General features: G+C 54.6%; 4 protein-coding genes across 4 annotated transcripts; 3 read left to right on the top strand and 1 right to left on the bottom strand.

Moving 5' to 3' along the window:
* The first annotated feature begins 2,761 nt into the window (after positions 1–2,761).
* HD553DRAFT_95237 (plasma membrane H(+)-ATPase 1) lies at positions 2,762–6,964 on the top strand. The gene is made up of 9 exons (XM_046184626.1): positions 2,762–2,900; positions 3,138–3,256; positions 3,546–3,679; positions 3,850–4,134; positions 4,209–4,300; positions 4,371–6,327; positions 6,397–6,449; positions 6,522–6,752; positions 6,822–6,964. Exons 1-9 carry the CDS (start codon positions 2,848–2,850, stop codon positions 6,856–6,858), a joined length of 2,961 nt encoding a protein of 986 aa, XP_046039580.1. The 5' UTR covers positions 2,762–2,847; the 3' UTR covers positions 6,859–6,964.
* Positions 6,965–7,674: 710 nt separating this feature from the next.
* On the top strand, positions 7,675–9,871 carry HD553DRAFT_321653 (uncharacterized protein; the record flags this gene model as incomplete). The annotated part of the gene is made up of 4 exons (XM_046181242.1): positions 7,675–8,012; positions 8,152–9,155; positions 9,227–9,638; positions 9,733–9,871. 4 exons carry the CDS (start codon positions 7,675–7,677, stop codon positions 9,869–9,871), a joined length of 1,893 nt encoding a protein of 630 aa, XP_046039579.1.
* Positions 9,838–10,874, bottom strand: HD553DRAFT_360245 (uncharacterized protein; the record flags this gene model as incomplete). Its single annotated transcript, XM_046183953.1, has 4 exons — positions 9,838–10,258; positions 10,334–10,482; positions 10,568–10,646; positions 10,704–10,874. 4 exons carry the CDS (start codon positions 10,872–10,874, stop codon positions 10,040–10,042), a joined length of 618 nt encoding a protein of 205 aa, XP_046039578.1. The 3' UTR covers positions 9,838–10,039.
* Positions 10,875–11,348: 474 nt separating this feature from the next.
* On the top strand, positions 11,349–12,373 carry HD553DRAFT_267722 (ribosomal protein S5 domain 2-type protein; the record flags this gene model as incomplete). The annotated part of the gene is made up of 4 exons (XM_046177538.1): positions 11,349–11,388; positions 11,480–11,726; positions 11,792–11,907; positions 11,976–12,373. The coding sequence occupies 4 exons, from the start codon at positions 11,349–11,351 to the stop codon at positions 12,371–12,373; spliced, it is 801 nt and encodes a 266-aa protein (XP_046039577.1).
* Between the last annotated feature and the right edge of the window lie 78 nt (positions 12,374–12,451).

The raw sequence follows: 12,451 nt of genomic DNA, 5'->3' as shown, positions 1-12,451 counted from the left end.
TGAGGGCGCCCGTTACCCCCCTGCTGAACTGATCAAGCCGTATCGCTTGAACCAAGTTTCGTTACGATCGAGGAAGTTGTCGGGCAAGAAGTGCGAGTCGACACTGTCAACAATACAAGACGTCCTCGACCCAAGAATAGACTTTTGGCCTTTTGGCGATGCCGACCCGTTTGGTAGAGCGAAAAACGTGGTCAAGGATCAACCACCCGTCGGTCACCTCCGGTTATCTCGCTTCGACGATGATTATCATCTTTCTTGATTACGCCGCTGACATACGTTGAAGGTTCGCCGAGATTGACGAGCTGGAAAGATGGCAAGCTGGCAACTGGTAATCACAAGATGCCGGAGCGGGGTCCAAATGATCGTTCTGAAGTTTCGGGTGGCCGCTTCGGTTCGTTTTGAACAACCGGACCGGGGCGAGGTGGTAATGCGGTGAAACACGATCGATATTGCTCGCCTTGACTTTCCGGTTTGGGCTACGGTCGGACGAGGGTTGGATATCGCAAGCTGAAAGCTGATCAGTGATGTCGGCGATAGTAGAACAAGAGGTAGGGCATCTCTGACGGCTCGGGGAGTTTTCGCCCAAGCGAAAGCATTAGAGCTGAGGTTTGCATCAGAGGCGCATGAAATCGAATTGCGGTCGCCCTTCCTACCGAAGTTCGGACCGCAGTGCCGCAACCAACACTACCAGAACAGCGACCCCTCGACCTTTCCCCCGCTTTTCCCCATCAAAACCCGTGGGGCAGAACGCTCGGACCATGATCTTCCATACGGTACGGTCCTCCGAGTTCGAGAAACACGGGATCCCCCTTCTTTCGACGGGGCGATGGAGAGCCAAGATGGGCTCGTCTCAACGCATTTTCGAATCTCGATAGCTGAGTTTGGGCTTGGGGGTTTCGCTGGGGGCGTACGATAATTTGCTGATCGTTGCAGAAGATAAGGAGCCCAGCGTTTACCGCCGGATTTGATGATTTTCGAATGGGCCACCGGGGGCAAGTGCAGGGGGGGAACAGAAAGATTCCCGGGGTCGGCGACAATCCGCGCCCGCTTCATCTTCTGGGGTGTGTAGCGCGGGAGGAGAGGAAGAGCAAAACGACGTGGGGAGGGATAGGGGATTTGCTTGGACGGGAACTGGCGCGCGCTCCGAAGTTGGTCCAGGAGTTCGAAAATGGCGAAACCAGGACGACGAGGATTGTGCGATGGGGACTGGCCTGGCCGCCAGCGGTCCGATGGGCCGACAAGACATCAGCGTCCAAGAGTCGGAAGACGCTATCGATTTTTCTTGTGCCAGCTACGTACGGAGGCTCGCCATCCCTTCGTCGAGCCCGTAATTCCGCCGCATTTCCCCAAGGTCGTCGTCTATGAGCGGCAAAGATGAAAACGCCGGTGACGTGATGATGAAGGTCGACCCGAAACGGGGAGGCAAACACATGGCAATCAAGGGGGCAAGGGGGAGAAGGGGGGGGGGCTTCTTTCTTCTCGCTTGGAAGTGATCTTGATGGCGATCTCGCGCGCGAGCCATCCCTTTCGATCGACCCGGCAAAGGAGTCACATGGGGTTTAGAGCTTCGCTTAGACGAGATCGATCATGCAGGTGGAAATAAACACTTCATCAGGTCCGTTCTCACGATGAAAGGGCGGGGGTGTAGATGTTGAAAGATGGCAGGGTTTAAAGGTCGAGAAGTCTCACTCGCTTGTACGAAAATCAAAACAAGTGCATTCAGAAGCTCAGAAGCTGAAGTTTCGTGTTTGAGAGTGGGCTGGACGAAACGCGAGACATGGGAGTGATACGGGGAGGTTATGATTTTGATGGCCGAATCGGGGTTTCGAGAGAGGTTGTACATCTGTGACATCGCGACATTGTCGGTCGTACGACATCTATTCGCCCCGCTTACAATGTAATTCCCGAGTGACCCCACTGCCCCTGGAACCCAACAAGTCGTTTCACCCAATCTTTCGCCTCTTGCTGTTAGCGATCTTAGCGATCAGACGAAAAACTCTGACCTCGCCATCATTTTTCATTCTCGTTTCGAGCGCGACCTGCAACCCCGGCTGCCTATCACCGGATCACCGGCTGCCTACTGGCTTTCGCCGTGGTCGAATTTGATCTCGGCCGATTTCAGGGTGGAAATAGGGAGCGTACCCGGCCAAGACCCGATCCTCTCTCTCTCTCTCCTTTTTTTTTCTCCTTGCCCCTCTCGCTCCGGCGGGTGACGCTCCGAGTCTCAGGTCTCGCCGCCGCTTCCTCGGTCTCGGCAACGGCGTCTCTGCCCCATCACACACCCACACACACCCTGTGCCCCTCGCTCTCGCCTGCACGACCAATCGCAATCAACCAATCCAGCAGCCGAGATACAAATAGGACCCGCTGGCCTCCCTCCCTTCTCCTCCCTTCTCCCTTCTCGCGCACACAAACAACACGGCCTGATTGCTATAAACACCACCCAGCTCAGTCCTTTAAAGAGGGAACAGAGCGAAAATCCCCTTCGACACCCTTCCGACCGCCCATCCTTTCGACACCCTCCTCCTCAGTCGGCGCCCTCTCTCCCCTCCCCTCGCCTTCCCTTTCTCTCTTATATAGCGATCCCAACTCGCAACCCTTCGATCGTGGTCATTCTTTTTTCTCTTTTATTATAATCCCCAACCTCTACTCTCGAGGGAGTCGTCGCATCTAGAGCGTCATCACAGGAAAAAGGCAAGACACGGTCTAGACAACCCGTCCTTTTCCTCTCCCGCCTCCTACATACACACAAACACACTACACCTACAAACAAATCACACTACACTTCACACCCATCATTATCATCATCTCGGATTCGACAACCCCCACCGAATTCGACCCGACAATATGAGCGCTCCTATCAACGAAAAGGCTGCGCCCGTCGAGGCGGTCCCCACCAAGTGAGTACTCCGGCTCGTCCTTTCGATCGAAAGAGATCGATTCGGCCGGGCCGGGCGTCTCGAGGGCTGGCGGTCGAGATTCCGATTCGGGTCGAGATCGTCAGCAGTTCGAAGTCGTCGTCAGCGCCCCCATCGTCCGGGCACGGTGGTCATCCCATTCCGATCGCAATCCCACTCGCCGCCCCAGTACACGATCACTGATCTCGATTTCGTCATCATCGTTCGTTGCTCATACAGGGAGGCTGCTGGCGATGCCCCCGTCAAGAAGGTCCGAGAGTACAAGGACATGGAGCACGAGGCTCACGATGTTGCCACTGCCAACGTCGCCCTCGACTCTATCGGTCTGACCGCTGAGGGTGAGTGTCTACGACTATCTTTCCTTTGCTCGACATCCCCACTCGTCATTTCTCTCGTTCCACCTCGAGATGTGTTTTTCTTTCGAGCCTTCGATGTGATTCGCTCCTCGAAGGAGGTGGAAGGGGGGGGGGGTGCCTGGTTTGTTTTGACCGATGACGGGGGCAGGAGCAGCAGGGGCAGGAGGGGGACGTGCGCGCGCGGAGGCAATCACCATCCGCGATTTGCTTCCGATACGCCAATTATCAAACGTCGTTGCTGACCGACGTTCTCGCTTTCATCGACTCGCAGACCTCTACGACAAGGACAAGGTCGACATCGAACACGTCTCGATGGAGGACGTCTTTGTCTTGCTCCAGTGTGACGACAAGGGTCTCACCGAGGAGGAGGCCGCCAGGCGTATCGGAATCTTCGGTCCCAACAAGGTACGTGCTCGTTGATTGGCTCTGCCCCCATCTTGCGCTCGAGATCGGATCCCAGCTTGGCGTGGCGTTTCATTTGCGCGCGCGCGGGCCGGTCCGACCGAACATTCCCCATGCAATCATGAGACCATATCAACGGCGATGCTGACGTCGACTCGTCCATCTTACTACAGCTCGAGGCCAAGAAGGAAAACGCCTTCCTCCAGTTCTTGTCCTTCATGTGGAACCCCCTATCCTGGGTCATGGAGGGTGCTGCCTTGGTCGCCATCGCCCTCTCCAACGGTCAGGGCCGACCCCCTGATTGGCAGGATTTCGTCGGTATCGTCCTCTTGCTGTTGATCAACTCTACTATCGGTTTCGTCGAGGAAAGGAACGCTGGTAACGCCGTCAAGGCCTTGATGGACTCTTTGGCCCCCAAGGCCAGGGTCAAGCGAGGTGGTGCTTGGAAGGAGATCGAGGTGGGTCGGCCGCGTCGTGCGCTTGTATTTCGGTTCGGCTTGACTGACTTGATCCTGCTTGCCTCTCTTCTCAGTCCTCCGAGCTGGTTCCCGGTGATTTGGTCGCTTTCAAGCACGGAGATGTCTGCCCTTCGGATTGTCGATTGGTCGAGGCCATTGACGTTTCGTGAGTTGGCTCGATTTAGCAAGTTGTTGTCGTGCCGATCGACTGACCCTTCGCCGCCTCTGTTTCGCAGCATGGACCAGGCCGCTCTTACTGGTGAATCTTTGCCCCAGGGAAAGAAGCTTGGTGACGAGTGCTTCTCGGGATCTACCTGCAAGCAGGGAGAGGCCGAGGGTATCATCATCTCTACCGGTGCCAACACCTTCTTCGGTCGTGCCGCCACCCTCGTCGGTGCCGACAACGATCAGACCGGTCACTTGCAAATGGTCCTTGCCAGGATCGGTACCTTCTGTCTCGTTTCGATCGGTCTCTTTGTCCTCTTGGAGATCCTCATCCTCTACGCCGACTTCCGATACTCGTACCGTGACGGTCTCGACAACATCTTGGTCTTGCTTATCGGTGGTATCCCCATCGCCATGCCTACCGTGTTGTCCGTCACCTTGGCCGTCGGTGCTCAGCAGCTCGCCAAGCACAAGGCCATTGTCACCCGTATCACTGCCATCGAGGAGTTGGCCGGTGTCACCATCTTGTGTTCCGACAAGACCGGTACCTTGACCACCAACAAGTTGACCATTGACAAGGAGAACGTCAAGACCTACGGTTCCTACTCGGTCGAGGAGTGTATCCTGTTCGCCGCCTACTCTTCCCGGACCGAGAACCAGGACGCCATCGACGGATGTGTCATTGGAACCCTCTCTGACCCTACCCTCGCCCGAAAGGGAATCAAGCTCTTGGACTTCAAGCCCTTCAACCCCGTCGACAAGAGGACCGAGATCACCTACCTCGAGGAGTCTTCCGGCAAGCTCAAGCGTGCCACCAAGGGTATGACCGGTATCATCATCGAACTCTGCTCCCGAAACAAGACTTCCGAGATCGAGGACCAGCTCGAGAACGACGTCGAAGAGTTTGCCCGACGAGGTCTCCGAGCGCTCGCTGTCGCTTTCGAGGACGTCCTCGGTGACACCCCGGACGCTCAGGGTAACGGTTTCGAACTCGTCGGTCTCTTGTCCATCTTTGACCCTCCCCGATCCGACACCAAGCAGACCATCGACGACGCCATGGCTCTCGGTGTCAAGGTCAAGATGGTTACCGGTGACCAGCTCGCTATCGCCAAGGAGACCGGTCGTCGACTCGGTCTCGGTGACCACATGTACGCCGCCAAGGTCTTGAAGGACGGACCCGTCGCCGGAGGCAAGCACGCCAACTTGGACGAGATGATCATGGACGCCGACGGTTTCGCCGGTGTCTTCCCCGAGCACAAGTTTGAGATTGTCAAGCGTATCCAGGCCCTCGGACACTTGTGCGCCATGACTGGTGACGGTGCCAACGACGCCCCCGCTCTTTCCCGTGCCAACGTCGGTATCGCCGTCGAGGGTGCCACTGACGCTGCTCGAGGTGCCGCCGACATTGTCTTGACCGAGCCCGGTCTCTCGACCATCGTTCACGCCATCCGAGGATCCCGAATCATTTTCCAGCGTATGAGGAACTACGCCGTCTACGCCTGTGCCGTCACCATCCGAATCGTCGTCTGCTTTGCTTTGATGGCTTTCATCTGGCAGTTCAACTTCCCTCCCTTCATGGTCTTGATCATCGCCGTCTTGAACGACGGTACGATCATGACCTTGTCGTTGGACCGAGTCTTGCCTTCGAGCACCCCGGACTCGTGGGACTTGGCCGAGGTTTTCGCCTACGGTATCGGATACGGTCTGTACTTGACCTTGTCGACCATCGTCCTCTTCATCGTTATCCACGACACCACCTTCTTCGAGGACAAGTTTGGCGTCGAGGCTTACAAGGACCCCAACGCTCGTGAGATGCACATGATCATCTACCTCCAGGTCGCCATCATCTCGCAAGCCTTGATCTTTGTCACCCGATCGCACGGATTCTTCTTCATGGAGCGTCCCTCGGTCGCGTTGTTCTTGGCCTTCTGTCTCGCCCAATTGATCTCGTCCATCATCGCCGCTTTCGGTGACTGGGGTTTCACCCTCGTCCGAGGTGTTTCGGGAGGTTGGATTGGTATCGTCTGGGTAAGCGCCGGGCTCAAGTCGTTTCGGTTCGCCCGCCATGTTGACTAATGGTATTGTTCTTTGTCGCAGGTGTGGAACATTGTTTGGTTCGCCCCCATGGACTTCGTCAAATTTGGGCTGAAATACAGGGAAGAGAAAAAGGAAAAGAAAAGAAAAGAGAAAAGAAAAGGGAGCTAAGCCGGATTTTTTCGATCTAACAGCATTATCGCCTGGTTGCAGAAGCGAAAGGCCAGGAAGGCGGCTATCGCCAACCCGGACGTCGACACCAGCATCAGGAGGACCGCCTCTCGACACGAGTCTTTGTACTCGAACCGAACGAGCTTCTTGTCCCGAGCTCTCAACCGAACTGGTTTGGGCAAGGGTCAAAAGGTCAACATGAACCAGAACGAGTTGTCCAGGTTTGGAAGCATCCAGGCCCAACAATCGTAAGTCGTGCGGGTGTAAAACCGACCTGTTCCCGATACTGATCCGCGTGACGCTCTCGCTTCTCTCAGTGGTGCCGCTCTCCAGCGAAACCCCTCCCGAGTCTAGACGGTGATGGGTTCGTGGGTATAGATGGCAGCGATCGTTTCATCATAGACGAGAGCAACGATCTTGAGATGATCTACCGGGCTTGGTACTTAGACTTTTATACTTGTCATTGGCTTCCAAGCTTTACGATTGTCACAACATCAATGAATAAAAGAGACTTGTCCCATCGTGTTGGGCTTGACGGGATCTGGGCCGTGTGCTATGCATTCGCTCACCCGTCTAGTGAAATTCTATCATTACACCAGGCGACTTTCGGACTGTGCCTTACGATGGCGATCTTGACCATGTCAATGTGGTGCATATGATTGTAGAGGACCCTGACCACCTCTAGCCATTTTGCTTTGCGTACCATCAGGTAGCGTACCAGGTCTTGTTTGCTTGTCGTACATCCGTAAGATCGCCCAACATGATGAGATAGTATGTAGTCGACAAGTCTGGATAATGACGGACGGCAGCTTCAGACGAGTCGTCCGGGTCAGATACGACCAGGAAGGCTGGCATCGACAAGAATCCCAATAGGTCCGACGATCGTCTCCTCGGTCGCCCTCATAAAGCGGTCTGTCAAGGCACCCAGTTGTCTCGACAGCCGGGAATGCGCCAGAAAATCGATTCGAGTTTCGCGTTTCACTTTTTGCGCGCTAACGAAATCGATCAGCGATCAGCGATCAATTTCGATCGACCGACTTTTGATCGAGCGACCCGGGGTCATCAGGATGATTCGGCCCCCCTTTCCATGCTCATTCATACCAATTCAAGAAAGGATGACTTACTGACCGGACGAATTATTAGGCTTAATCAACACAAAGAACTTTGCCCATGAGCATCTTACACAGGCTCGATCTGCCGGATTTGATTGGCAACAGTCCCGGCCCAGTGTGGTCGACGCATCGTTACAAGGGAATTACCCGAGTATACAGAGCGGCCACCAGTAATCAGCACAGCAAAGCCACCGGACAGCACACGCTCGAAACGACGTCATATCCTACCACCGGCAAGGTTATCCCAGAAGACTGGAAGGTCATTCAGTGTAGTCATGACGGAGGGCTTGTTCTTGCCCACAAGGTGACGGGCAGCAAGTCTAAAAAGAACGACTCCGAAATCTCTTCGACTATTCCTCTTAGAATCGACTACGTCGTGCATGAGCGTCTAAAGTAGTGAGATCCCAAATTCACGTACTGCAGTCAACATCATCCTTCACAACCATCTCGGCAGACAAGATTGACGTGAGTAGAGACGAAACGCAAGTGTGCAGTTCCAAATTAGCTGACTCGACGTACTTCACAACAACTGCAGTGATCATCACCCTTTGCAACCTAGGCAGACGAATCCTCGGCAGCAGACAAGGTTGATCATTGAAAGCGATCTCGACGGCCGGCGTGACGTTCAACAAGCTGCCTCCCTATTACTTCAGCTACTTGACAGATCGGGCGTCGATGGATCGGGCGTTGACGATGGATCGGGCGTTGATGTCGATGAAACTCGGAACAGCAAACAGTACCCCGGACCCCTTCTCCACGACCCGATATACCGTTCCCTAAAGGCTCTGGGACTCGACGACTTTCTCTCAAAGATCTTCCACCGCTCGTCCCTGCCTCCTAACGATGGATACCGCTCGTCCCTGTCTCCTACCGATGAATACCACGCCCTGTTCTCGCTTCTCAACGAAGTGACTCCACTCGGCTTCGACACGAGATGCTTCTGCTTGCCGTCCGGGAAGGGTTCTGGTGTTCTTCAGGTTCTGCACTACCCACCACTGGCGGCAGGACACATGCCAAAGGAGTTCTTCGATGACCCAAACAACATCGTTATCAACGGGTTGAGGGCAAAGGGATGGACGAACAGTCCGGCGTTAATGCGACGAGCAGGGTTCGTCGACGTTATCCCGGTTACCACCGCTATCCCCTATGGTAAACCCTCAACAGCTAGAGGCATTCCCGGCGACACCCTAGGAGATTTAGGACCTCTGATCCATGAGATATGTCTCCAATTCACGGAACAATATGTCCGGCGAAAGGTTGAAGAAGCGCAGGGGATGGTCATCGCGGCTTGCGGTACGATCGCCCAGAATACCGTCAAACGCAGCCTCAGCCGAGGTTTGACAAAGAGACAGACACCCCTCTGTGACATCTATTACAGTCAAGGATCTGTCAGGGTGATTGTGTTCAATTGGACACATTACTGCTATCCATACCTGCCTTTCCTGTCATTTGAAAGCCCTTGGCTCCAAGAGGCAGCACGGGTTCATGATCAAGGTAATGACTTCCTGCTACGCTTGGTGGGAGGAGATCCCCAACCCAGTGAGTCGTTCGTCCCAAGAAGTATAGAACGTCGAATACATTGGCTTACGCATAACTGGCATGCTTTTCAGACATGTTCTATTCCTCGGCAGAGCTGCATCCTAGGAACGCCCAGGCTGGAGGACAGCCTACTCATTGGCAGAACCCAAACGAAGTGCACAGGCTGGTGGAGAAGGAAATCGAGACGGGTCATTCGATTGGATGGGAAGATATCCCTCAAGGGATAAGGAACGTTGCCGAGAAATACGGAGACCTCGACACCTACCAAGGTAACTCGACTTTAGCAGAGCACTCCTGGACTTGCAGTCAGGCTCGAAGGCGGACGACTTGGGAAGCTCGACGTGAGGACTCGAAGGCCAACCTCGCTTATAGCAGGGCGAAATGTCAGCCTGGTATATTGACCAATGATGAAGTGCCCACTCGGCTCGACGTCCTCACAACTCCCGAGTTGAATCGACTGGTCAGGCAATATATAAAGGGGATGTGCGTGAAGCTTACGCGACAGGAGTGGAACAAGGAATATATCAGCCTATTGGCATGCGACAGGCGACTTGCTGCTACGGGATACCGCTTGCAGATGGGTCGGTCTTCTCTCCGGAGCAACGACAGGTGGTTCAAGAAAGATGTCTCATGGATCCTCGGGAAGCTGGAACGAGAAGAGTTTGGGTTCTACGACAAGAAGAGACGCAGGATGGTTCCCTTTGATTGGCGTCTGATGAGGTCGCTGAACGAGAATTACACCCCCAACAATAATGAGTAGAAGTTCCGACTGTATTCCGATATCTAATCGCGTCAGAGCGAACGGACTGATTGGTGCCAAATGAAATCAATCATGCAATCGCTCGTCGGTTGGCGGGTCCTTGACCCCTGATCGCCACCCGACATCACACATGACTGACGAGTCTGACACCCGCATCGACACTGTCATTCCTGCTCATCACTGTCGTCGATCCAGAAACGCTCCGATCACACCCATCGTTTTCGACCATCGGCGTTGGCGGCCCAGAATCCGGCGCGTAGACGAGGTTGTGGACGTTTGACGTGGACCAGTCGATCACGTAGCCTTGTTGGCTTGAGATGATGGCGGCTCCAGGGAAAGGCGCCTGTTGTGTGATGGTTTGTTGAGTATCAATCTCATCAAGTGGGACACCGACTCGCTCAGAATATATGCTACTCACGATCGCCTTCTCACAAATACCCAAGAGAACGTCCAGGTCCATCTTGTCAGTCCGAGTCAAGGCGAATACCACCTGACCTGTTTCCAGCCCGTCCTCCGGTTCTTGGTCGTCATAGTCCCGAGCCGCAAATGATCGGAGCCGGATACCAGCTGGGAATGAGATGGATCCGGGCGTTCGGCGATGTCATGGAAGGGCGATCAGCATGAGACATGTCAATGGGGAGTTGGTACTTACCATGTTCGAGTCCCTCCTGCACTGCTCGTGCAGCGATCTCCATCCGATTGGCAGGCAGTCCCCCTATTTTGACAGTCGACTGGAGGAGAGATAGTCAGCTCGTCTTCGACATTGAGCGGACCTCAACACCTCATACCTCGTGCAGACTCTCGATGGTGCGGAACTTGAAGTCTTCGTCCCTGGGCGAATTGGCCCCCGTATCAGGATCCACGGCACCTGGTCTGATGGCGGGGATCGTCGCAGTAGATACTGGGGCACCTTCTACGGTCTGAAGGAGGATATGTCGGACGATAGGGTGTGGTGACATGTGTTCAGTTGCTCTCTAGACGATGTGTTTTGGGGATCGTACAACAAGCGATCAATCATTTAACATGCTTCTCTTGTCGTGATCGTCCGGTACTTATGGGGGTTCCGAGCCCTGTCGACCTTCCTTTCAAGAGCATCGGCGGAGTCTCACTATGGGTTCCATCGGACACCTTGACGGCTACAAGCCCACACATCGCCGGATTACCTTTGTGGGAGCGTAGAGGAGAGCCGCGCCGCCTGCCTTGACCATCGTGGCTGAAACGGCGCGCATTTGCCCGCCGAGACTGACATCTTTCCAAGCCAAGAAGAGGTTGTGTGTCTCCCTAAGTTCGAAATCTTGCGTCACTTCCGAGTAGCTTACCTCGATCGACAAAACAAATTTAGCTATCGATTGATGGTATTCCCGGTCGATAGCATAACAGTATCAACCAAGAGACCTCCATCGAATAGACCCAGCACCTTGTACCCGTGGAACATGGCCTCGTCATCAAGAGTAGAGATATTGAACGAAGGAGGTGAGCTACGGCTGAACATCACGCCAACGACAGCCCAAACCTATGGGTAGGATACTGATGAGCACGCAACCATGTTCACTCGCTTCCACAGGACTCCGTGTGGATGGAAGACGTCCATATGAACTCCGCTCGGTGTCGATGACCTTTTCACCACAAGCTCACGCGGATGGCTCGGCTACTATGCAGCAAGGTCTTACAACGGTGACCGTATCGGTATTCGGACCGAGAGAACCTCGAAGTCGGGCGAATGCGATCCACGATCGGGCAAACTTGGTAGTAGAAGTCGGAGTAGCTGGGTGGTCACAACCGGGGGTAGGACAACGGAATCGAGGTGACAAGTGAGTGGTCCCCGTTTGCTCGATCTGACTAGCCGGCTGATCGATCCATGACGATCCCTTACTAGACGCCTGACAGAGGTCGGAGCGACTATCAGGCAGACATTCGAACCGGTCATCATGTCCCATCTATACCCACGAAGCGAGATCTCCATCTACGTCCAGGTTCTAGGCTCAGACGGCGGTACGTAGCAGGGCAGACAAGACGATGTCGCTGCTGTGACTCACGCCAGATGCACCGGTCTCTCACAGGCATCCTTCCTACCGCCATCAACGCAACGACCTTGGCTCTTATCGATGCCGGTGTCGCCATGACCGATTACATCACCTCGCTCTCCGTCGGCCTTCACCTCACGCAACCCCTCCTCGACCTGTCTTCACCAGAGGAATCCGACATTCCTTACCTCGTTGTGGCTTCGCTCCCCGGGACGGGCAAAGTCACACTGGCCACCCTCGAGACCCGGATACACGTCGATCGATTCGAGGAAATGTTGGCGGTCGGAGTAGAGGGATGCAAGATCTTGAAGGCTGAAATGGAGGGAGAGGTCAAGAAGCGGACGGGCACGATGGTGGAGAGGATGAAGTTGAACGCCTTGCCGGATCGAGCGGGTGGGATGAAGGACTCGGATCGAGATATCCTCATGACATAGCCCGGTGATTGTGATGGGTTCTGAGGGTATATAGATCGCAGGGTATAAAGATTTGTATAATCATCACAACTAATTGTA

Source organism: Filobasidium floriforme (assembly GCF_021052385.1).
Source record: "Filobasidium floriforme strain CBS 6241 chromosome Unknown HD553scaffold_2, whole genome shotgun sequence".
In the NCBI taxonomy this organism is placed as follows: domain Eukaryota; kingdom Fungi; phylum Basidiomycota; class Tremellomycetes; order Filobasidiales; family Filobasidiaceae; genus Filobasidium; species Filobasidium floriforme.
The sequence above is the reverse complement of the archived record's forward strand: the minus strand, read 5'-3'. Positions and strand labels throughout refer to the sequence as shown.